Source organism: Phacochoerus africanus, chromosome 7 (genome assembly GCF_016906955.1).
Source record: "Phacochoerus africanus isolate WHEZ1 chromosome 7, ROS_Pafr_v1, whole genome shotgun sequence".
Taxonomy (NCBI): Eukaryota; Metazoa; Chordata; class Mammalia; order Artiodactyla; family Suidae; genus Phacochoerus; species Phacochoerus africanus.
Genome location: NC_062550.1, coordinates 32,233,536 through 32,259,446, shown reverse-complemented (window position 1 = coordinate 32,259,446; position 25,911 = coordinate 32,233,536). Strand labels below are relative to the sequence as shown.

The 25,911-nt window shown below is 40.3% G+C and overlaps 1 protein-coding gene across 1 annotated transcript in view; it reads right to left on the bottom strand.

Annotated features, from left to right (window-relative positions):
- Positions 1-25,911, bottom strand: part of SRGAP1 (SLIT-ROBO Rho GTPase activating protein 1) — a 305,344-nt gene that overhangs the window by 81,466 nt on the left and 197,967 nt on the right. Inside the window, exons 5-6 of the mRNA XM_047787114.1 lie at positions 13,746-13,928; positions 13,147-13,275 (exon numbers count right to left, since the gene is read on the bottom strand). Coding sequence (XP_047643070.1) covers positions 13,147-13,275; positions 13,746-13,928 — 312 coding nt within the window. The remainder of the gene's footprint in view (positions 1-13,146; positions 13,276-13,745; positions 13,929-25,911) is intronic.

The window sequence follows — 25,911 nt, the reverse complement described above, 5'->3', positions numbered from 1 at the left end:
TTGGGGGTGCCATTTCTCCAAGCAGGTCAGAGAATTGACTTGCTTAAAGATCACTTGATTTAAAAAAGCAGAAAAGTAGCTGCCCATCACAATTACAAATACAAGCATAATACAGTTGCAAAATGCAGCATCAGACTCTGTATTAATACATTTCCAGTGGAATCAGCTGCATGCAAATACTGAGAATGATTTTCAGTTAATTAAAAAATTCTATACTCAGCTGAGGAGTGCGGCTTTGGTGGAAATGAACTTGATCAGTATCCATGAGGATGAGGGTTTGATTGATCACTGGCCCTGCTCAGCAGATTAGGGACTTGGTGTTGCCTTGAGCTGCCGTGTAGATTGCAGATGCGGCTCAGATCTGGCATTGCTGGGGCTATGGTGCAGGCTGGCAGCTGCAGCTCCCATTCGACCCCTACCCTGGGAACTTCCATATGTTGTACCTGCGGCCCTAACTCCCCCCCAACCCCCCCCCCCCAAAAAAAAACCCCAAAACAACTATACTCAGATGAGCAAGGTTCTCTTTTATTCCTCCCACTACTCAGAATCCATAATGGTTCTATGTAGCAGTTGTATATACATCAGAGGGACTGAAAGATATTCTTTCAATAACACCTTATCTTATGAAAACATGAATTTGTAAAGGGAATGGCCTCATTTCTTTGACATGTACCAGCGCTTCAAAACACCCTACTATTCTGAAAGAAGGTAGACTCAACTTGATTATAATGGAGCAGATCATATGTGCTGCTTTACTTTATGAGCACTGATCCCAATGGGACTTGATAGAAAATTGGTATTGAGAGGAAAGAAACAACCCAGAGAAAAGCCTTTTCTCCGCCTACAAAAACCAAGTCTCGTTTCAACTTAGGGAAAAAAAAAAAAAAAGAAGAATGAAGGAAAAGAGGAAGAAACAGAAAGAAATTCAACCTCTCCTATCCATTTGAACTGCAGCTTTAAAAAATACATATACTAAATTTTCATCATTCCCAGACTTAAACAGTTCAATCCTCACATTTCTATGTGTGGCTTCTCCGGGGAGTAGATGTCAAGATTCTGAAAGGACCAGTGTATGTTTCCACATCAGTTCAGCCAGGCAGATTTGGTGGGACTAGTCCCAAAACAAGACCCCTAATTTCACTGATGTTTCCTAATAATTTGAGGAAAAGCATGCATGTGACTTAGTAACCCACCCTGGGGCCTCCCTAAGTATCTTCTGGACTTCAAGTACTATACTTAGGAGATGTCTGTGATAAACTTTGAGGGAAAATGTCCTTCTGTGACCTCTACCAGTCCTTATCAGTCGGTGAGGTCACTTAACTGGTGTGATTTTGTTACTTGTGATCTGCAGCATTTTCTACACTCCAGGTATTTTAAGCATTCTGAACTTTAAAAGAAACAAGAAACAGAAATAAAATTCTTATTCAAGGTCTCCTGAGACAGCAGGGCTGTCGCAATCTTTTTTTTTTTTTTTTTTCTTAAACTGGAAGCTAAAATGACACTGGATATGTTAAGATTCAAGATACTGGGTTAAAAAGGCCTAAAGTAATTCTATGGCGCTTATGAATTATTAATGACAAAATGAAAAGCCAAGTCCTGCACAAAGAGCTGAATTATTACCCAAGTGCATTTTATGATTAAAATACATAAGAAACCAATACAATATTTCATGAAAACAAAATAGTGTTGCTCCGATGGATGAAAGGCTGAATGGATATTTTAAATTATGGATTAAAACTGGGGGAGGAAAGACTGTTGGAAATTGAAGGGTATATATATTTTTATTTTTTAAAATATTCTAAGAGCTGCCAAGATGGATTCCGCCCGGTATTAGTCTAAATCACCACTGTAAGGCTAATTTCCTTTCACAGCAAGGCTGAAAGGGCTGTAAAGCATATCAAAAATGAAGATGAAATCTAGGTACTGAGGATAGTCCCAATGGGTTGAAGGGTTGGTTAAGGATACTTGTTGGGTATAATGTCAGGATGTCATTAATTTGATCATAGCTGTTCAGAGACATACTTTTTTTCCCCCCGCTTTTTAGGGCTGCACCTGCAGCATATGGAAGTTCCTAGGCTAGGGATCGAATCAGAGCTGTGTTGCCAGCCTATGCCACAGCCACAGCCACGCCAGATCCTTAACTCACTGATTGAGGACAGGAAATGAACCCACATCCTCATGGATACTAGTCAGGTTTATAACCCACTGGGCCACAACGGGAACTCCTCACACCTGCTTTCATATCTGGGTTCCTGATGGTCCATAAAGAAGTGACAATTTAATTTTCGCTACCGCTTTAATAACTGCAGCCAATCTTTTTGCAAACTTGTTTTGAGTCTCTCTTTGGCAATGAAAAGGTTGAAACAGTACAACTGTGTCATAGGAACGGATACAAAGTAGGAAGCAGGAGGAGAGCTGAGGTTGGGCAAGCCTGAGCCAATGAGGAGGCTGAATAATCATTCATTGCCCAGTACAGCTCCCACCCATAGGGGCAATCATTTCCTTCAGAGAAGCTGCTTCCAGACTCATTTTCCCCCAGGCCACGCCTCTGTAACTACCCAGAATCAAATCAAAGGAGAGGAGAGAGAACAAATAAAGCCAGCCCCAATAAATACAGGTCAAGGTACACTCTAGAAGAAAAGAGGAACAGGGAGTGGTTGGGGGAAGGGTGTCGCTCTTTTACCTAGGGACAGCTGGGTGCCCCAGGAGGGAAAAGAAGGTATCAGCCTTGTGAAGCTCTGGGAAAAAAGAGTGTTCTAGTTAAAAAGGAGAAAGGCCCCAGGAAGCAGAAGCTTAGTGGGCCTGGGTAACAGAAAGGCCAGTATATCTGAAGCTTGGTGACAAAGGAAATGATACTGAGTGGCAGGTGGGTGTTAGTTCACAGAGGGGCTTGGTGAATGGTTTGGATTTTATTCTACTTTTTTTAGTCTTTTTTAAAAAAAATTATTTATTTATTTTATTTTTAGGGCCTCTCTTGCGGCACATAGAAATTCCCAGGCTCAGGGTAGAATCAGGGTGGAATATGGGATCCACTCTGTGTCTGTGACCTACACCACAGCTTGTGGCAACACTTGGAGCCTTAACCCACTGAATGAGGCCAGGGATATAACCTGAGTCCTCATGGATACTAGTTGGGTTCCTTACTTCTAAGCCACAACGGGAACTCATGGATTTTATTCTAATAGAGAGTTTTAAATAGGGGTTACAGGTCTGATTTATCTTCTGTAATGCTTTGGTTGCATGGAAAGAGAATGAATCATCATCATTATTTATTATTATTATTATTATTATTATTATTATTATATATGGCTGCACCCAAGGCATATGGAAATTCCTGGGCAAGGAAGTGAATCTGAGCCACGGCTGGGACCTACACCACAGCTGTGGCAACAATGGATCCTTTAATCCACTGAGCTGACCTGGGGATTGAACCCACATCGCTGCAGCAACCCCAGCTGCTGCAGTTGGATTCTTAACCCACTAAGTCATAGCAGAAACTCCAAGAGAAGGAATTACTGATTGGAAGATCTTAGTGGTAGGCTGGACATCTTAGGAATGTGTTCTAAGTGCAGGCAAGAGATGAAGGGGCCTTAGCTAGGAGAATGAAAGGGCAGGCAGGTAGTGAGAAATATCAAGGTTTGGGATATTTTGGAAGTAGCGATGATAAGACATACTAATGCATTTATATGTGGGGAATGAGGGAATTAGGTTTTTGGCTTGCACAACTGGGTGGAAAGAGGTACCATTTTCTGAGATATAAAAAACGGATAAGAAGAAAACTGTTACATATACAGAGGATGATGATGATAATAGGGGCAAATGTTCAAGATGCCTACAGACCTCTGGTTAGAGATGTCCAGCAGGCAGTGGGTATGTAAATCCGAAGCCCTGGAGTATGAGCAAGACTAGTGATAAAAATCTAGGAACCAGGAGAAAGTGTTTAAGGCAAGGGACCAAGAGAAAGAAACCCAAGGATCATGCCTTAGGCAACTTTCAACATTCAGAGGTAGAGCCAAGATGGAAAAGTGAGCACTGGAGCCTGAGGAAGTACAGCCTATGGTGCAGGTGGAAACCAGATAGATGCATGTAGTTTCTTTAACAAAGGCCCATGGCATCTCCACTGGAAGGAATCCAACTACTTTGATCAACCAACTCATTTCAGCTTTAAATACCCTTTCTTCCACAAAGGGATTAAAAACATGCATAAATCAGTTTACACGATAACTACACTGTCCTACCTCATTTAATATGATCTGCCCATAATCTTCCTAATAGGAGTTCAGGCCTAATGGGGACTACAATATTAAAATCTGGCCAGTTTTCATGGATACATCTTAAGACTATTATATAATGGGAGGAAAGTCAAACTAATTAAGAAAAATCTCAACTCTGAATAAGTTGCTTTTTAATTAAGCACATGTCCCTAGAGACAAAGGGATTAAGGCTGAAAGCTTTAGAACAGCTGATTATTTAGAAAAGATAAAATAAACATGGCATGCATTATAGGATATAATCTAATTTCAATCTCATTCTGTATAAATGGCTAATAGAACACATGACAGAAATCTCTACCAAGAAAATTAGCTGGAGGGGAGTATTATTCTATTGCGATACTCCATAAAAGTAACAAAGATTTATCCTTCAAGCTTCAAAGTGACCTGCAAACTTTTACAGGGAGTAATTGGAGCCCATGAAACTGTACTGCAAGGATAGCAAATACTTATTATTACAGGGCAGGTGCTCAGGGACAAAGCATTAATAGAATTTTACTGTTGAAGATTTTGTTTCTCTGACCACTTTTTGAGGGTAGGTAGGTATGGTGCTGGACTGAAAAAGGATATATTACCAGTTCTGCAATCTTAAAATCAGTTGTTTTAAGAATTCCAGATATACAGAGTGGAGAATATGACCATAGATCAGCGATTCTTAGCATTAAAACTGGTACTCTCCCCAACTATTCTCTCCTATGGCAAATCACAGTTACTTGTAAATTTCAGCAATCAATCACAAATATTTGTTGCTTGAGTGATTTTTCTTCTGGTTGGTAACACATCCACATTCTTACAGAATAACTAAGGTCTCTTCTGCAGTTAATGTTGGGGATACTAATGATCACAGACACAAAATCTACTATTTACAAAACTACACTTGATTTTCCCTAGAATTCATGCCTTTATTCTCCCAAACCAATTACATTTCCTTTGGCCAATACTTGCATGCAATATATTTCTTATGACTTGCGTTAATCTTTTAGAAGGACATAAGAAAAACTTCCCTGTGAAATTAACGTTGTTCACTTCCCACGTGATTCCAAACCAAGAGATCATTACTCCACAAACTAAAATTTACTTAGCACCTTCTGCAGAGTCAGAGGAGAAGCCAGTTTAACAGTCTTCTATTTAAGTGACTCTCTGGATTAACACTCAGTGCATTTCTAAAAAGCAGAGGTCAGCCAACCGTGGCCTGTGTTTGAAATCCAACCCACGGCCTGATAATGATAACTGAAGTTTGATGCAATACGACCACATTCATTTGCGTATTTATCATCTATGGCTACTTCTGTACTAGAATTTAGTAGGGAGAGTGGTCATAAGACTCACAAAGCCTAAAATATTTACTATCTAGTCCTTTACAGAGAAAGTCGGTCAACTCCTGCTCTAAGCCTCGGGGTCGATGCTAATGCACTGTGAAGATACACAGCTAATACGTCTTCTCTAATACTCTTGCACATTTCTGTTCAATTAGTCTATATGCTTTCAAGAGTTGATTATACAATATTTGTGTCACACATTTATTATAACTTAATTCAACATTAAATAAACTGATAAAATAAGTGACAAAGGAGTTGTTGGAAAGATAAACAAAATTGTTACCAAGTTAGGCACAACTGCCAATCTTGCAAGATTGTGAAAACACTGTAAATATCCAGAGTACTTTTTTTTTTTTAAATCACATATTTTTTTGCTACACATGTGCCATGCAGAAGTTTTTGGACCGGGGAATGAACCCATGCGATAGTTGTAACCAGAGCCACATCAGTGACAATCCTGGATCCTTAACCTACTGAGCTATGAGGGATTTACCAGAATACGTTTTCTTATACGTTAAAAACTCAGAAGTAGAAATCATAACTAGGAGTTCCCATCGTGGCACAATGGAAATGAATCTGACTAGGAACCATGGCTTTGCTCAGTGGGTTGAGGATCCTGTGTTTCTGTGGCTGTGGCGTAGGCCAGTGGCTACAGCTCTGATTGGACCCCTAGCCTGGGAACCTCCATGTGGCCCTAAAAAGCAAAAAAAAAAGGAAATAAAAAGAAATTGTAACTAATACACAATGGGTGTGGCTGTACAAAGGAAGACTGACTATTCATAACTCCATACAAAAAGATATACCATAATTAAAAAACTGGCAAGCGTTAGTACATTGGTATGGTATACCTTGAATTAAAATATTTAAGGCATGGCTTTATCACTTTTTATAACTCTCTGTTTTTTCTGTTTCTAAATATAAAATATGCTTTCTTACAGATAAGTGCAAAACATATAGTCAAAGCCTTGACTGACTGGAAGAGTCTTGAGCGTCCTGGGACTGATATCCACAGGGGGTCCTGGAACCAATTCCTGGCATATGAGGGATTGCATGCTTTTAAATAAATGAAATACTGCAGATATTGCAGAAGTCCCCTAAATTGCTGCTGCCAAGTGCAACCCCTTCCTTTTTCCCTAGAAGATAACTCAGTATCTGGAGTACCCAAAATGGCTAAAATCTTATTTGGTATAACATATTCAAATATTTCCAGCTGCAATAAAAAGAGTAAATACTTGTTTAATGATTGAGCCACCATTTTCTTCCTTATATTACCCTCAATAAACTTCAGAAATCTGGTAGCTAATATATACACATACACACACATACATACATTTTTTTTTGTTTTTTTAGGGCCACGCCCGTGGCATGTGGAGGTTCCCAAGCTAGTGGTTGAATCAGAACTGTAGCTGCCAGCCTACGTCAGGGCCACAGTAACACCAGATCCGAGCGGCATTTGTGACCTACATCACAGCTCACTGCAAAGCTGGATCCTGAGCGAGGCCAGGGATCAAACTGTGTCCTCATGGATACCAGTCAGATTCCTTTCCTCCGAGTCATGACGGGAACTCCTGATATCTAGTATTTTTAATTTGGATTTTATCAAGCTCATTTATTTAGTTTATAAAAGTGTTCATCCTATAATGGTGAAGTTCATTATAAAATTAAATTACTGTTCACAACAGGGTACCATGAAGAATTGAAGATTTACTAAAAATAAATTCCAGTAGAGATCTAAGTAAACTATTACTTGGAAACAATGTTTCTACACTGATAGCCATTCTTAGAATGAGAACTTCGCTAATTTAAACTTGATAAAGGTCAAGTTTATCTAAAACATAAAAATTGGAATTACTAGATTAAAAAAACCCCATGAGATCACCTCCAAATCTATGAAGAAAGACTTGATTAGTCTGGCGAAGTACTGAATTATTAAAGTTTTTAGACCTGTAGTAATTAACAAAAGAGGGTTCCATTAAATAGGGTGTCAATGACATATATGTAAATTGATAGCCTGAAATACCTGAAAAAATTTTCTTAAAGTGTTATTCTCCTTTAACTTACATTAATTTGTACCCTAAGAAAGCATTTTGCTGACCAAAAGTAAATTATTACTTAGATGTAGCTGAGTTCCAAACAAGTAGATTCCCATTTCAATAACATCCAAATTCAAGAGGTTTTAGAATACCCAAAGTTTGTTGGAAGGGAAAAACTCTGATGGAGGAACCAGAGTTATAGTACTGTGAGCTAGTGATCAATTTAGGGGTCTCTATTGGTAGGTTAAATACGTCCCTGATGTATTCCACGGCAAAGTGCTTGGCTTGACTCCATAAAGTCTTTTTTTTTTTTGGTCTTTTCGTCCTATGCACCCGTGGCATATTGTGGAAAGTAACATGATGTCTTTTCTATCAAAGGAAATCTTGGTGACTCCATTTTGCTCCGGTTTTGCCTTCCTGCGACCCCCACCCCTTCCCTTTCCCTCTCCTCCCAGTGACAATTTGTTTCAAATTAGCCAACCCGGAAGAGTGTGCGCCCTGACCTGACCCATGGGAAGGGGACGGGGACATCACCTGCATCAGGGATAAACAGGGGAGGGTCCTTTGTTCGGGCGTGCACACTTTTTGGAATGCCCGCGCCCTTCTGCAGAAGTAAAGAGCCTTGTCGAGATTTCTCCTTGTCCACGTGTCTCACTTTCCGACACTGACGACCTGAGCCAGAGTTCTTGTAATTTCCAACAACAAGGAGGTTCCCAGGCTAGGGGTCTAATCGGAGCTGTAGCTGCCAGCCTACGCCAGAGCCACAGCAACATGGGATCCGAGCTGCATCTGCGACCCACACCACAGCTCATGGCAACGCCAGATCCCCCACCCACCGAGTGAGGCCAGGGATCCAACTCACAACCTCACAGTTCCTAGTCGGATTGTTGCCGCTGTGCAGCGACGGGAACTCCCGTAAAGTCTTTATAAAGTTTGCTTTGTAGGAGATACAGTGGATGGAGAAATGGGCGAAATAACACCACAGGAAATTATCAGACAAAATGAGAAGCTGAGATTTTCTGAGGAACACTACATCCCCCCTCAACAACTGTCTCTTCAACAGGGGACTTGGCTGGATAAAAAAAGACTAAAGGGACACATCACGCAGATGCAATGTGTGATTCTAAATCGGGTCTAGTCTAGACATGCCAGCTGAGAAACATTTCTAGGGGTCACAAACAGGAATGTAGTCTGGTTATTAGATGAGACAAAAATGTTCTGAAAGAATGAAGATCAATGACCGAAAATCAAAGCAAGTTGAAAAGTATGTAAAATGTGATTTTGTACTCTCTGGTATAAAAACATATGTGTGGACACAGAAAGAGTCTACATTTTAAGTGACAATATGGGATGGTAAGAATGTGATCCTTTTATTGTTGCTTCTAGGATTTTCCAGATTTCTACAATGTAAATGTGCTGCTTCTGTAATAGTCAAAGACTAGTTTTAAAATATAAATTCTATAGAAAATTTATATGACTTTGTAAATATCAAGAGATCTACTCACCGCCATCATAGAAAACTTTTAAGAGACAGATACTGACTTGAGTGGAAGCCAAGAGAGACTAGAGGTTTCAATAAAAAAGGTCTCAACTTGAATTCTTTGATTATTTATAATGGTTTGATTCAATCGAGATACATTTAGCATCTTTCTTATCATTTCACATACCAGATGCTGAGCGTTATTAAAGATTTGTCTTAACCTTTTCTCACTAGTGGTATAATGACCCTTCTAATAATTATTAGACAGCTCAGTATAAAAGGCATTTTGCGAAATAGGCTCACAAAGCATAAAGATTTCTAGGTGCCTTCGCATAATCATCAATTTCTTTTTCACCAGGAAGGGTCAAGTTCAATGGTTTTTAGGATGACCGCAATAAATGCAAATCGATTCCTACAAAATAAGCAGGCATTTTAGAACGTACATGTTTACACTCTGATCGCCTCAAAAGTTGAGTCAGTGAACATGAAGAATAATTTTCACTAAAAGGGTACTCAATTTCTTTTGACTGTGACATACTAATTTCATATCATTTCTTTTAAAATTTGGATTTAAATGGTATCATTTGAGACTTGTTCACATTTAAGGCTGATCTTGTAAAAATCCAGCTTTTTAAAAAAACTGAAAATTATCCGGCATATTTAACTATTAATTATTTATATCAAAATTATTTAGATCTGGAAGTTAGAACGTCTGCGTTTGAAATCTACCACTTGTTAGTCGTGTAACCTTTGGCAAGTTACCAGCGTGGCTAAGCCTTGGTTCTTATAATCTGTAAAATGGAGAAAATAATATTTACCTCACAAGGTTATGATGATTAGATGAGATTATGCTTAGAAACACAGATGCCTGGCACACAGTCAGAGCTCAGTAAATATCCATGACCATGACGATAACATAATCTTGACATGCTCTTCTTGTCATAATAGTATCGAGCATGCTACTGTATCTCTCCAAACAGATGCCCCAAAGGTAACTCAATCTTATTAGATGTAACAGACCTACCGCTCGCTGCTCCTTGACCTGCGCCTCTCCAGGGTCCCCATCTCACTAAAATGTACATCATTAACCTAGTTCCTCAAGACCTGAACCTAGGAGTCATTTTTACCCCTTTTTAAAAAACAAAACAAAACAACCCCAAAATCCACCACCTCAATTTTTTATTAGCTCTACTCTCAATATATTTTGAATGCAATTTTTTATTAGCTCTACTCTCAATATATTTTGAATGCAACCACTTCTCACAGGTCTAGCACTGCCAGTCCAAACCAGCATCATGTCTAGCCTGGACAAGTGCAAAAGATTCTAGATACAGCTCACTGTTTTCACACCTGTCCTCCTCACCTACCTCTGCCTCTTTTCCACCCAGATGCCAGAAGGAGCCTTTCAAATGTAAACCAGGTGACGTCACTCCCCTGCTTAAACCTTTCAATGGCTTCAGGCCTCCCTTAGAACAAAATCTAACCCCCTTTCCCTGCCCCATGGCCCTTAAGGGATTGGGCTTCTTCTCCCTTCTCCCCCAGCACCTTCCTTCTCACTGGCTCCCCTCCAGCCATACAGGCCTCCTTTGCTATTTCTTGAGCACCTTGAGCTGCCAAACATACCACTGCCTCTAGACCTGTAGCCTTGCCAGTCCTTCTGCATGAGAGAGGCCTCCCATGAGCCGTCTGGCTCTGCAGCTCACATCCCTGGCTCAGGTTTTTCTGACCATGTCATCAATAGAGCTCAAAAAAGAGGTCTGTTTCATTTTTCCTCATGGCACTGTTACTACTACAGTAAGTAGTAACTTACTGTTAATACTGATAACTACAATAAATATAAATACTTAATATAAAAGTATATAATGTATACATATATTATATATGTATACTTTTTTTTAATGGCCTATATCCTCAACTAATACATAAATCCCATGGAGGTGAGGACCTGGTTTGTTCATTGTTGCATCCCCATTATCAAGAACAGCGCTTGGTCCCTTGTAGGTATTAAAGAAATACTTTTCATGATACAGACAGAGCCTTTTCTTCTTGTTAAACTGGCTTAAGGTTGGCCAAGTACTCCAATCATTACTAAAATAAGCCCTAAACAAAAAGAGAGCTGTTACAAAAAATTAGTTTTTCCACATTACATTTATTTTGCAGAACCCTTATAGATTTAAATTTGAAAACAGGGGTCATTTTATTCAAGAAAACTAGCAGCAGTCTAGTAGAACTCATCCTTTTACTTCATCAGAGTGCTAGAAAAACAATTTTTTTTTTTTTGTCTTTTTAGGGCCACACCTGAGGCATATGGAGGTTCCCAGGCTAGGGGTCGAATTGGAGCTGTAGCCGCCTGCCTACACCAGAGCCACAGCAATGCAGGATCCGAGCCGCGTCTGCGACCCACACCACAGCTCACGGCAACGCCGGATCCCTACTGAGCAAGGCCACTGAGCAAGGCCAGGGACCGAACCCGCAACCTCATGGTTCCCAGTTGGATTCGTTTCCGCTGTGCCATGACAGGAACTCCCCAGAAGATAATATTTTTGTAAAAAAAGCTTCTGCTTTTAAAACAAGTGACTTGGTTGAAATACTTGTACAAAGGAAAAGAGAAAAAAGTTCTCCCTGGTTTTAGTTATTACTAAATGGTTCTGTATAAAGAAATTATGATTTTATGAGATAAAATTGTTTTTACACAAATAAAAGTTAAAAGGAAAGTCACAACTGAGTGCTAAGTGTTAATGAACTAAAAAATCTTTTGTAACGACTCAACCATTCTTTTGTAAAAGTCTCAAACTGTGGCTCTAAAATAATAGCTAAATTTGTGAGATTTAAATTCACTATAAAAGTAGTTGCTTTATGGAGTCATGGCTCAGCGGAAATGAACATGACTAGCATCCACGAGAATGCAGGTTCGATCCTTGGCCTTGCTCAGTGGGTTAGGGATCCGGCATTGAGTTGTGGTGTAGGTCGCAGACGAGGCTCAGATCTTGGATCTGGTGTTGCTGTGGCAGAGGCCAGTGGCTACAGCTCTGATTCAACCCCTAGCCTGGGAACCTCCACATGCACGGATGTGGCCCTAAAAAAAGACAAAAAAAAAGTTGCTTTGACAGACACTATGAGCCATAAAAGTAATTTTGTGTCATCATTAACTGTTGAATTCAATCACTGAAAAGAAGTATATGAGTGAAATTCCAGCAGCTAAACTTCAATCACTTTATCTATGCTTTCCTTATGACACATCACTTTGTTTTTTTTATGTGTAGATACAGGCGTTTTGCGACCCATGATTTTTATCCATCTCATCTCTGCAATCTCCTATAGGGTTAGAACAATGACTGGGCTACTCAGTGGGCAGTTTCTGAATGGAAGAATGAATGATGCTGAAGAGCAAAGTTGGGGAATAATGGCAGTAAACACTGCAGAAATATGAAAAGAGATATTCACTCAGCGAGTTCTAAATCAGCCCAGTTAGTGCTTTTTTATATCATATCATGTGAGAGGAAAACAGAGTTAGATAAATCTATGAAAGTAGTTTCTATGTATTATTTTTTGCTTCCCAGTATTTATCACAACAGTCATCAGCAATCATTTGTGTGGGCGTTTGCTACATTTATAGTCACCTGTCTTTTCCACTTTAAATTCCAGGGGGTAAGAACAGCACGCCTGAGGCTTCTCAGAACCTCAGCACCTCACAGTCGTAGGGGCCCCGAAATGAAATTTTAAAGCAATGAGTGCAGCTGGGCTGGGGCCTCGCGTCATTTGAAAATGCCTAGGTCCCCCTTCCTAGCTGGGTCTTCTAGTATTCACAGCCTCACAGAACCTCATAATTCATTTTTCAGTGGCTTTAGGATGCAGTGTTTCACATGCATCTTACAATGCATAGTATCATAATATCCTGCGTAGTTTAGTTGGCAGCATTTTTCCCCCTGAGAATTACATGAAATAAAATCCTTTTAATAAATGATAGTGTTTTAGAATCAAGAAAATATAGGTATTTCTAACTCCATCTTAATAGAGAAAATGCAAAAATTTCAAATACTTACATCAATTAAATCTGAAAGATCATGAATATAATACTTGAAAACGGAGGCATTGGTGGCTTCAAGGGTTAGGAGATATTCATTCCGTGCCTTAATCGATTTTAGCTTATTTTCCGAATATTTTGCTTGTCTCTGGAAATGAAGAAGATCCCGGCATTGGGAAAGACAACAAAGTCATTTTTAAGCAAGACAGGGCAACATACATGAATTTCTATTCATTGAAACAATTTATTTTACATACACAAATGACTTTCGAAGTCCTTTGAAAAAAGTACATGTTGAATCAGACACAAGAGTAAAATTACCCAGCGATGGAGAATAATAGCAACGTATTTGGGCGCCAGGCCCATTTGCAATGAAATCTCTTTGCTAATATTCAAAGTTTTCTGCATCGTGTGGTGCATACTTGGCATTCACCACTAAATGATGTCCAGCTGTTGTTACGTAGTTTTTGTTTCTTAAACATTTCTCATTCCCATGGGAGGAAATGCCTGTCTTTCCCCAGGAATTTACAATGTGTGTCTATCAGCGGTTGCATCAGTGTTCCTAGGTTTGTCACTTTAAGTGAGCCCAGAAGGGCTTTGCAGTCTAGTTTCACTTACCTTTTCCTTCATTTTTTCAATTTTCTTTACAGAGCTTCGCCGTTGATGTCTCTCTTCCAGTCTAATATGGAAGACGGGGTCCCCAGATCTGCCAATTTGCTTTTCTTCTTGTTTCTCAGCCTCTTTCAGCTTGCTCTCTGCACTGATGCTTTCCGCATGATACATATGGTATGTTTTCATCACCTGTGAAAATGTGACCCAAATTGTTAAAAGATGTCTGCCTGTAACTTGGAAAACGAATGGAAACCATTACCTGATGTGTATGTTAAAAATACCACCTTCCAATTGGCAGGGGAGAGCCAGATTATTGGTAAAATAAAGAAAATACCATTGCTTTTACATAAAGCAAACTGAAATATGCAAATTCACCTGCCAGGAAGAGTCACTTAGGGAGAAGCTTTGATAAAAACATGATTTACAGAGTCTTGTGCATGCTTTCAGGGTACTTAAAAAGTTCTCTTAAGCTTAAAAGTGTTTCTCTAAAATCTCTTCTGCATTATTAATTTGCAGAATAAGCCATCATTCATGGATAAATTTTAGCCCAACTTGGGAATTATAAAAAACTCCACATAAGCCTAGCCCTTACCAAAGGAATTTTATTGCATAAAATCAACTTTTCAAAATCCAAAATGTAAATATTAAGGTACATATATATTTTGGTTAAAAAGCCTGTTTTTATGAGCACACAGTAACACTTCATGTTCAATGTTGAAAACATGATACGAGAAAATAAAATAAAAAGTAGAAAATAAAAAGCATAAGATTTTGGCATACAGCCATCTAGTCGTTCCTATAAAAATACACACACACACACACACACTTCATTTAAAATAACACATCATTTCTCCTTTTAAAAATATGAATCACATTATATTTACAATTTTTAATCTCCAATATCCTTTTCCATTTAGTATATCAACATTTTTCCATATCAAAAAATAGTCTTCTAAAACATAATTTTAAGGGCTGTGTAATATTTCTTTATATGACTGTGCCATAAACACAGTCTATTATTGAACATTTTAGGATATTTCAACTTCTTGCTTTTTATAGATAAAGCCCAAAACCCTTGATGTGTATGGTATCTTGCTTCTTCTCTTAGAAATTATACACATAATTTGCATACTAATAGATTTAGAATAACCATGTACATTATAAACATATAATACTTAAAAATTTTTAATTAAAAAAATTAAAAAAACTTACATCCTTAAAAATCTTGGTTATATTATTGTTACAGAAATGTTTGTGCACAAAATTTTGTGCCCCATTTCCTACAACACATGTCCAGAAGTAGAACTGTTGGGTGAGAGAATCCGCATTTTTTTTTTTTTGGCTTTTTGCTATAGACTGCCAATTTCACACTCTGCTAATTTGAAAAACAAAAACCCCTGATCTATATAGCTATTTATCAAAGCACTTTAGGTAACACAGATGCTTAATAAACATTTCCTCAAACAATAAATATTTATTACTTATTGTTCTATTAATGTGTACCACATTTCCATATAATCTCTATATTGTTAGATACAGAAGAGTAAGTTACAGATTTTCAGAGATTTTACCTGAGAATCACAGTTTTCTAATGTAATTTCAATCTGTTTTTATATATATAGAGTCAGGCATCGGGGACAATTCTGAAACTGTTTAATGTGAACACAACCGTAATCCTTAAAAGAAACAGCACACATAAGGTGTGATGACCCCAATGCAACTGATGTTTCAAGGAACCTACCAGAACTTAGCACACAAGTGATCAGTGGTGGCACTCTCTCAAAAATTATGTCAAATTCTCATCTACATAAAATCGATTTTATCTGTAATTCAGAGTCTGTTTTTATTGTGTTTTATTCTATTTTGTTTGTCTTTGTAGGGCTGGACCTGTGGCCTATGGAGGTTCCCAGGCTAGGGATCAAATCAGAGCTGCAGCTGCCAGCCTAGCCACAGCCACAGCAACGCCAGATGCTTAACCCTCTAAGCAAGGCCAGGGATTGAACCTAGGTCCTCATGGATACTAGTCGGGTTCGTGACCACTGAGCCACAATGGGAACTCTCAGAGCCAATTTTATAACTCAGGTATAGTTGTGTTTTAGATTAACACATAATGTTTTAAAGCAAGGCACTTGATTTTTCTTATTTCAAAAAGATGACTTTTAAAATAGCTTGAAGACTGGAAGCATCCCTGGGATAAATATATTTATTTGAAGTGAACCAAACTGCTGTTTTTGTAGGTCATATGAAAAAGGTAGAAAATCAGCACTTTCTTGTGGTTCAAGTAAAAACACATTCTCAAGATGACTATTTGGAAGAGTAAAACACAGGATTAATGAAGAGCCTTTACTTATTTGCTTAAAATCTGATGGCGTCTTGCCTTAAAACTGTTAAGTGAGCAACTCAGGTCAAAGACACTGCTGAACAGGAAGAAAGGAAGGGCAACACCACAAAGTTGCAGCAGCTTTTTCTGAGCTGCTTGTAATTGCAGAGTTGTCTCCTTTGAGTAATTATCAAACCTGTCCAGGGGGGACGTTTGGTTGGCTACTCCTGTTTAAGAGAAAAATAAAAGAGCATTAGGAAGCAGCTGGGCAGCTGGGGAATGAAAAGGGAGTCACCCTGCAGCTGGGCAAACAGCGAGGTCAGTGAATCTACCACACACCTTGCATTTCTAGGCTTGGCTCTGTTTATATTTCCCGCCTGAAGCAAACCCACATCCACTTGGGTCCTGGTTCCAGTTACAACTTTATTTTATTTATGTATTTATTTTGCTTTTTAGGGCCACACCTGCGGCATCTGGAAGTTCCTGGGCTGGGGCCAAAGCCGAGCTGCAGCCACTGCAATGAGGGATCTGAGCTGTGTCTGCGACCTACACCCCAGCTCTCAGCAACCCACTGAGTGAGGCCAGGGATCAAACCCGCGTCCTTATGGATAGTTGTGAGGTTTGTTTACGCTGAGCCATAAAGGGAACTCCTCAGTTATATCTTTAAATGAGAGGGTGAAAAACAAAACGAAACAATCTCTTTCTCACACACATTACACACACACACACACACACACACACACACACATGCACAGAGCTGCTCAGCTGTCTTGTCCCCTTGCTAATAGATAGGAAAGAAGAAATGAGAACACATGACTCCCATCATAGTTGGATGAAAAGGTACCCCAGACAGACCTGGGTAATGGAGAAATCTTTCTTTTAAATACGTCCTGAAGAAAAGACCTCAACCCCCGACTCTTGCTTTATTTAGATGCTGAGGCCTAGTGTAAGCTGGTAATTTGCACAAACTAAGCCTTACAAACTAAGGGTGCTGGCTGCAGCATGGTGTTTCTTATTAACTAGCCTGGGTTAAAAGGAAGATGTTTGAGTCTGACCTAACACTAGCAAGAAGAGGGTGTAAAAATCTCATCATCACAGGGGTCAGCACAGTAGCTGAGGATTCGCCACCAGGTTCAATGGTCATTTCCAAGAAGGAAATGTCTTTGCTCCGTTTTTTCCAATTTGACTTAGGGTTTCCACTTCTTCTCTAAAATGTTAACCGTTACAGTGAACGCATTTTCAAAGTTGGGGAGAAAAACACTAAAAGCTTTCTGAGAACGCTAATTGCAGATAATGAATGCAAGTACAAACTGCATTATTTAAAATGTAAGCTGTTGACAGAAGTTAAATGTGTTTCGTATTTAAAATAACAGACAGTTCTCTCTTTTTCAGACTAGTGAAAGCTTTTGAATCTATACTGCAAAGAAAACAACAGCTTTTCCATCAGCTTAATGCAAAGACAAGCCTTTGCATACCAAATAACATGACAGGCATATATCCATTTAAATGTACTCCAATAGCATATTTTCTATTTGAATTCTTCTCTATTAAAACCTCATGCATAATTCTCCATTGAATACACTCAATTTATCTTTCGGGCACCATCTTTCTGTAGCTGCTGGAAGAACATAGCCAAGTGGAAAGTGACCACATCATGGATTTCTTTGTGAGACTGTGAAATCCTCTCCAAAAACTTGTGGACAAAAGTGCTTAATATTTATTTTCCTTACTGACAAATCTATATAATAGACCTGACACTACTTTTGTACTTAAGATCAAAATAACTGAAATTATCTATAGTAAATTTCAATATTCAGTGTTCAGAAATCACTATGTATCCGAAAACTATCGATGTCCTAGAGAAGATCAGTGGATAAGGGTATAAATTCTACTTTCTCACTCACAAGTTAGAAGACATGGTTCCAGGACTGAATCTACCAGTTACTGGGTGTGGGGAATTGTTTAAAACTTTTGCTTACCTTAGGAGGTTGCTGTGGATACCCAGTTGGGCAGGGTCTCGGTGTGGGGGTCAAACTGAAACTTTGCTACATATGTGTGTCTATATGTATATAATCTATTCCACTAATATATATATGTAACAGGTATGTATTTAGCTGAACAAGCATTATATAATACCTACTATACGCCAGATATTTGAAGCATTTTACAAATAATACCTTGTTTAATCCTTCTAAAAACGCTTATGGAGGTAGGTACCTTTATACTACCCCATGTTACAGATGAAGCACAGAGAGGTGAAATAATTTGCTCAAGGTCACACAGCTGGTAACTGGCAGAGCAATGGTGGGTACCCCAGCAGTCTGGCTCTAGATTCAGTAGTATTTAGTAGTAGTATTCACAATAGCCAAGACATGGAAATAATCTAAAAGTCCATCGACAGATGAATGGATTAGGAAGATGTGGTATATATACACAATGGAATACCACTCAGCCATAAAAAAGAATGACATAATGCCATTTGCAGCAACATGGATGGAACTAGAGTCTCTCATACTGAGTGAAGTTAAGTCAGAAAGAGAAAGACAAATACCATATGATATCACTTACATCTGGAATCTAATATGTGGCACAAATGAACCTTTCCACAGAAAAGAAAATCATGGACATAGAGAACAGACTTGTGGCTGCCAAGGGGGAAGGAATGGGATGGATGGGGTGCCTGGGGTTAATAGATGCAGACTATTGCCGTTGGAATGGATTAGCAATGAGATCCTGCTGTGTAGCACTGGAAACTATGTCTGGTCACTTATGATAGAGCATAATAATGTGAGAAAAAAGAATGTATACATGTATGTGTAACTGGGTCACCATGCTGTATAGGAGAAAATTGACAGAACACTGTAAACAAGCTATAATGGAAAAAAAAAATAGATTCAGTGTCTTAGACTGCTCTACCATGACATTTGGAAAGTCTAAAGCATTATAGAAATGGAAGGCCTCTTTATCTGGAGGATAGAGTTATTCTTGGTCATATTTAGGAATGGAGGAAAAGAATGAAAGGTAATTATTCATTCAATATTTGCTTGCAGCTTACCACCTGTAAGGCCCTGATGAGTATAAAAATAAAAACTCTGGTTTCCATCTTCTAAGAGTTTAAATTTTTGGAGGATGAAAAATGGACCTCGGAGAGGCTCTTGAACGCTGATGAAGGGAGAGGGCATTTGGGCTGGAAGGACAGAATTGGCAAAGGTGTAGCAGGGCAGGGGAACCACACAGGTGAGGTGGGCATGAGGCGACCAAGACAGCAGGGAAGGAAGCCCAGGGAAGTGGATGGTGGGGTAATTGGTTGAAGCATAGGGCTGGAGAGGCTGGCATGGGCCAGGTGAGAACCTTGAAACCTTCTAAGAGGTACAGAATTTATTCTGTAGGGGTTGGTGAATGCCTAGAGGTGTGAACAGTACGGACAGAGCAGTATCTTACGTAAGCCAGGGAAGACAGGCAGGGTGAAGTGACCTCATTGAGCCTGAGCAAGAGGGAACGGAAAGAAGGAAAGAGAGTCCAGGATGACAGCTATAGGGTCTGATCTCTGTTCTCACTCTCTCTGGCCTTTTCTTAAACTTGACACAACTCCCTCAGTTGTGGAGTTCAAATGCCCTCACACTCCCAACCCATCCCTGGCCCTGGCAGCTCTCTGCGTACAACTTTTTTTTTTTTGTCTTTCCTAGGGCCACTCCCGTGGCATATGGAGGGTCCCAGGCTAGGGGTCGAATTGGAGCTGTAGCCACTGGCCTACACCACAGCCACAGCAACTTGGGATCTGAGCTGCATCTGCAACCTACACCGAAGCTCATGGTAATGCCGGATCCCTAACCCACTGAGCAAGGCCAGGGATGGAACCTGCAACCTCGTTGCTAGTCGGGTTCCTAGTCGGATTTGTTAACCGCTGCGCCACGACGGGAACTCCTCTGCGTACAACTCTTGAGTCAATCGCTTACCTCCTTCTTCAGTATGTGTACTTTCCAGCCTCCCTGGCCTTTTCCCCAGACAATCCAACCCCACGGCTTGGAATTCTCCGCCAAAGCATCCCCTCCTGTTACTGTTCTGACTCACCCTCCAAAGCCAGGACAAAGCCCACCTACTTTTCAGTGTTCCCTGCCTTCTCTGCCAGAGTGCATTTGTTCTTCCGACCTCCAAGCCCCACTTACGGATAGGGCTTCAGACTCTGCCATGTGTGACAGGTTATCTGTGTACCATTCAGTCTCTTGGGTTGTCCTATATGTTCGGCGAGGCACCAACAGTAAATACTTTAGGCACCTCCAGGTCCTTCCTATTGCCTTATATACAAGGAAGAGTAAAAGAGGCTCTGGTGAGAAACCAATGAAGGTCAGGAATCCTTTTATACTTGGCTTGTCTCCGCATTCATTCATCTATTTTTTTTTTTTTGTCTTTTTGCCATTTCTTGGGCCGCTCCTGCGGCATATGGAGGTTCCCAGGCTAGGGGTCGAATCGGAGCTGTAGTCTCTGGGCTATGCCGGAGCCACAGCAACGTGGGATCCGAGCCGCGTCTGCAACCTACACCACAGCTCACGGCAACGCCAGATCGTTAACCCACTAAGCAAGGGCAGGGACCGAACCCGCAACCTCACGGTTTCTAGTCGGATTCGTTCCCACTGTGCCACGACGGGAACTCCCGCATTCCTTCATCTATCAAATCTTTACTAATATTGCTATTAGTGACTGCCATTGTTCCTCTCCATCCCTGGCATCTAGAACTACCAATAAATACGTGGGACTGGACTGATGGGATGAACACAGCTCTCAGTCATCTGTGAAATATAGTAAGAGTGGACTCCACAGTCCCTCAAAAAACAAAAACAAAAAACAAAAAAAAAAAAACTGGGGGTGGCTGGTGAAAAGCATATTTCCCAATTTCGCACACAGGGTGCTGTTTTACTAAATCCATCAACCACTAAAATACCTTCTTTGGATTTCCTTAAAAATCAACAACCTGGAGTTCCTGTCGTGGCTCAGGGGTAATGATCCTGACTAGGATCCATAAGGATGGGGGTGTGATCCCTGGCCTCGCTCAGTGGGTTCAGGATCTGGTGTTGCTGTGAGCTATGGTGTAGGTTGCAAACGTGGTTCGGATCTGGAATTACTGTGGCTGTGGTGTAGGCTGGTGGCTGCAGCTCCAGTTCGACCCCTGGCCTGGGAACTTCCATATACTGCAGGTACGGCCCTAAAAAAAAAAAAAAAAAAATCAACAACATGAGATAGACATCTCTTTTCTACAATCAATACAGGACAGGGTTCTATGTGTACTGAGTTAGTGTAAACACGAGAGTTTCTGCACATGCCAGATTAACAAAATCATCTGGGAGGACCACCGGCCTGGAAGCCCATTCCTGTCGTTTCCCAGGAAGCCTTCCGTTCATGGGGAAAGCAGGGCTCCCAGGCCACCCTAGGCTGAGCCCCAGGAACTGTGCTGTAGCTGCCTGGCTCCTCCAGGGCCCTGCATAGCCTCAGTCCCTCTATCTAGGCTATGGCCTCTGCTGGGCCAAGATGTATCTCTGGGGCTTAGCTAGATCGAGGTGGTGGGCAGGAACTACCCACAGGAGAGCACTCACCACACTGCATGCTGGGGTCTTACCATCTGCAGACTTGAGCTTTCTTGCTCTTTAGTTAAGGAAACTGAGCCAACCCTGGTGATGTATACAGAGCCAGGCAGATCTGGGTTTGAGTTCTGGTGCTACTGCTTATCAGCTGGGCAAATTTCTTCACTTTCTTGAGCCCCCCATCCACCGAGGTAAAATTGGGATTAAGTGAAAGAGTGAATGGAAACCTGCAACAGGGTAGCAGTTCTCACTCTCGAAGGTTCCTAAGGTGTGATGGGAGAAGCAAGAGTGCAGGCTTTGGGGCTAGACTAGCTGGCTGCACATACAGCAAAGAGGTGCAGGTCACTGCCTCCCAAAGACAAAGCAGCTGGGAAGCTGAGTGCAACAAAGACAGACCTGACGGGGGACTCTCTTTGCTGTTTCATGCTGCAACCCAGATGGCTAAAACCTCTTAAAAACTAATATATCGGTGATGAGAACCCAGGAGCTGATGGCAAAGACACCTACAAGTTCATACAACACACCACCTGAAGTCACACTCTGAACGGCTCTAGCCTACCACAATGACCATCTCATCCTTAGCACCCTTTTCAATGTATGCCAACAATTACCAGACAACTAAGTGGATAATGGCCCAGCTTTCAGGGAGCAATGTATATTGGTCTGTATTGACTCATCCACCAAACAGCTACTGAGTGTTCACAAGCCAGGCGCTGTGCTAGACTCCGAGGCTAGAGATGAAAACACAACCCCTATCCAGCAGGAAGACAGGAGGGCAGGCCAGCTTTTGCTGAAAACCAATGGGGATGGGGGTGTGGGTGGTCCTGGACCTTGGTAGGCTGAGTGGGGAGCTAGGTGGAGGATTCCTAGGCTTCTTTTTAATTTGCTTTTATTTAAGTCTGGGAAGTCACTTGGAGAGAAAAGTGATGTGGGAGGGGAATACATTCTGTTTCTATAAAGAATTTAAAGACACAAGAAGACCACCCTTCATATGAATGCTACTCAGTTAATTCCCTCAGTGGATCTCCGTTCCTATCCCCAAAGCCTCATCTTCCACTTAAGGCCTGTGAGTGACACTTAGCAGTATTTCTTATTCTCATTTGTAGCATCGGGGGTGACCAAGTTGCTGAACCCTGAGGTAATGAGTGGTCAGGAGGATTGTATAATGACAAACTTTCCCACCTCTCTTCCCCAGGCTTGTATGGCTCTCCGTGGGTCAACGAAAGCAGAATTCACGAAATTATCTTTGCAAAGTAACATAGGAGAACTCACTTTGGGAGATAGCATACTGGCCACTAAGAGCTTAGACTCACAGATCAGACTGCTTGGGCTCCAATCCTGCCTCAGCTCTTACTGTGTGATCTTGGACAAGGAACTTAACTTTTCTGTGCCTCCATTTTTTCACTTTTAAATCAGCATGACATTATTACTCACTGCATGCATTGGGAAGCTGGAAGGATTCGATGTGTCAAGACATGTAAAGAGCACAGAAAAAAGAGCCTGACGTATAACAAGTTCATGGTGAATGTCAGCTATTGATATTCGAAAAGAAAGTTACCACAAAATATTTCATTTTAACAATAGGTAATGGTTTCTGCATGATTGGAAAGACCATCATTTCCAACAGAGGTCCAGGGAAGGAAATAAAAGCAATATTTCCATTTATGTGTGTGGTAAAAATTTTAGCAAAGCTCTTTGGAAAATACCAAATAGCTCCATATGAACAATTAAATAGCATGAGATCCTGTCTTTAAAGCCAGTTTATCAAAGAACTCTTGAGGTATGTTGTGGCTCCACTGAAATGAAATCAGTATAGCAGTCTGAATTTATCACCAAATTATATTTATAATCCAAACAAATGCTTTGAACCAAAGGCACTGTCTGGGTCTCTGGGCTCTGCTGGCTAGGGACTGTCAACCAACCGAATGACAGGGCAACACACAAAACAAAGGGAAAATCAGAAAACCCATATGCAAAGGGAGAAAGTAACCCTAATGAAATTCACACAAAAAATAATTATGTCCTGTTCAGTGTAGTGTTAAAAAATTTTGGTTCAGGAGTAATTATAAAGAGCAACATTTTAATGGAAAGAGCTGAAGTCTATGAAATCCAATAAATATGAATTTTGGTCCTAGCTTGGCTGCGGAGCAGTTTTGTAACCTCAGTCTTTCTGACACTCAGTGTGACCTTCATCTATTAGAGATGCCAACACGAGGTCTCCCTATAGGACCAAAATTAGGGGGAGGGCAAGCAAATTGAACTATGCACTTCAAACATTCTGAAAAGTGTGGAATGAAAGAAAAAGTACAAACTAGAGGTTTGGTCATAGTGAAAAAACAAACAAACAAACAACTGATCATGTTAACTAGAAGGCTTCTTTCCATGAGAATTTAAATCTATCTCCTAGAAAGGAGAATATTTGATGGTTAGAAAAAAAAAAAACTTGGCATGGCATTTAGCAGTCCATATGAAAGTAGCATTTCAGACTGTCATTCATGTTGTGGTTTTCTGTTGGAGATTTACTGTTTTCCTCTCCATTGTCAAGGAGAGTCTTCAAGAGCCAGCAGGAATAGGAGGAGCTTTCATGTCCTGAACAGCCAAGGGTGTGAACCCTCAGTCTGCCATGCCCTGACTGTGACCTTGTAGCAAGGCTCTGTTTAACTCTTCTGGCCCACAGCATTCTTACCTATAAAGGAGGTAGCTGGACCATGTCATCCCTCAGGACTTTTCCAGCTCTAAAATTCTAGGAGTCCATAATTTCTTCTGTTCATCTTGCAACAACTACATGCCACAAGACTTGATTATTTAGGGAAGTACATATATACATAAAATATACTTAGTTGCTGAAGAGCCTTTTTTTTTTTTTTCCAGTGTCAGGATAGATGGCAGATAAATTTTAACCAAAAGGAAAAACTAGCGTAACAACAAATTATACTAATGATCTCCTGCTTCTGTTGACTTGAGGCAGCAAACTGTACACCATACCGAGGATCTAACATTCTTTCCAGTATTCTCCATGGGTTCTGGGGCCGTAATTCATCTGCTTTGCTGCACAGAAAATATCTAGAAATGAACAATGCCTGGAGAGTCTAATGCACTATTATATTGATGAATCTTTTCCTGGGATATCTATCACTCTGGTGACTTTAATTAGGCCTTGAACTGATTAGTGATCAATCATCAAATGCTCATTAAGGAGGAAAACCTGGGAACTATTTGGTAGCTGCAGGGCTGACCCGCAGATTTGCTAAAGGCTTTTATCTCTGCCCTTTATATTTAAGTTAAAGCAGGGTATTAGTCATCTTTTTCAAAGTGCCAAATTTAACAATTTTTTTACATGGCAATATAAATTATCATGGGTGTTGCAAGATATTGCTACTTTAATAAAAAATGTTTAATGAAAAATGACTCATTTTTATCCTCTAAAATTTTTATGCCCTAAAGGGGCTAAATTGTTTTCTGCCTTCTTAAAAAGAAAATGTTTCTATTTGTACAAGAGGCAACCTGTATTTATTAATCTTAATCTGGGTGAGCTCTATTTCCAGCAGTCACATGAGACAGCTTCTAATATGAGTCTTTGAGTCCCAGGCAGGGGTTATCAATTTGGATTATCTCAAATGAACCCTCAAAGAACAGGCACATTCAGCAAAAATTTCTTATGCCCCATACTGTGTACCACAAACATGTCTTGAACTAGGTGATTCTATTATATTCTACTACTAGAAATCCAATGATATTTTATTCCTTACTGATTTATACTAGTTTATAAAAACAATTTTTTGTCTTTTTAGGGTTGTACCCTCGGCACAGGGAGGTTCCCAGATTAGGGGTCGAATGGAAGCTGCAGCTGCTGGCCAACACCGCAGCTACAGCAATGCGGGATCCAAGCTGTGTCTGTGACCTACACCACAGCTTATGGCAATGCCAGATCCTTAACCCACTGAGCAAGGCCAGGGATTGAACCTGCATCCTCATGGATGCCATTCAGATTCGTTAACCGCTGAGCCACGACAGGAACTCCTAAAAATAATTTTTCATGAGATCAATTAACAGTTTGGTGTAGTGTCTCCAAGTTGATCTACAAACTCAACTCATTGCCAATCAATACACCAGAAACCGGTGTTTTGGTAGAATTTGACAAGCTGATGCCAAAATGCATGGGACTTAGAACAGTCTAAACAACTTTGGGAAAAAAAAGAGCAACACTGGAAGACTAACACTACCTGATTTCGACACTTATTATAAAGCTACACAGGACTGCATATCTCTGGGAAAC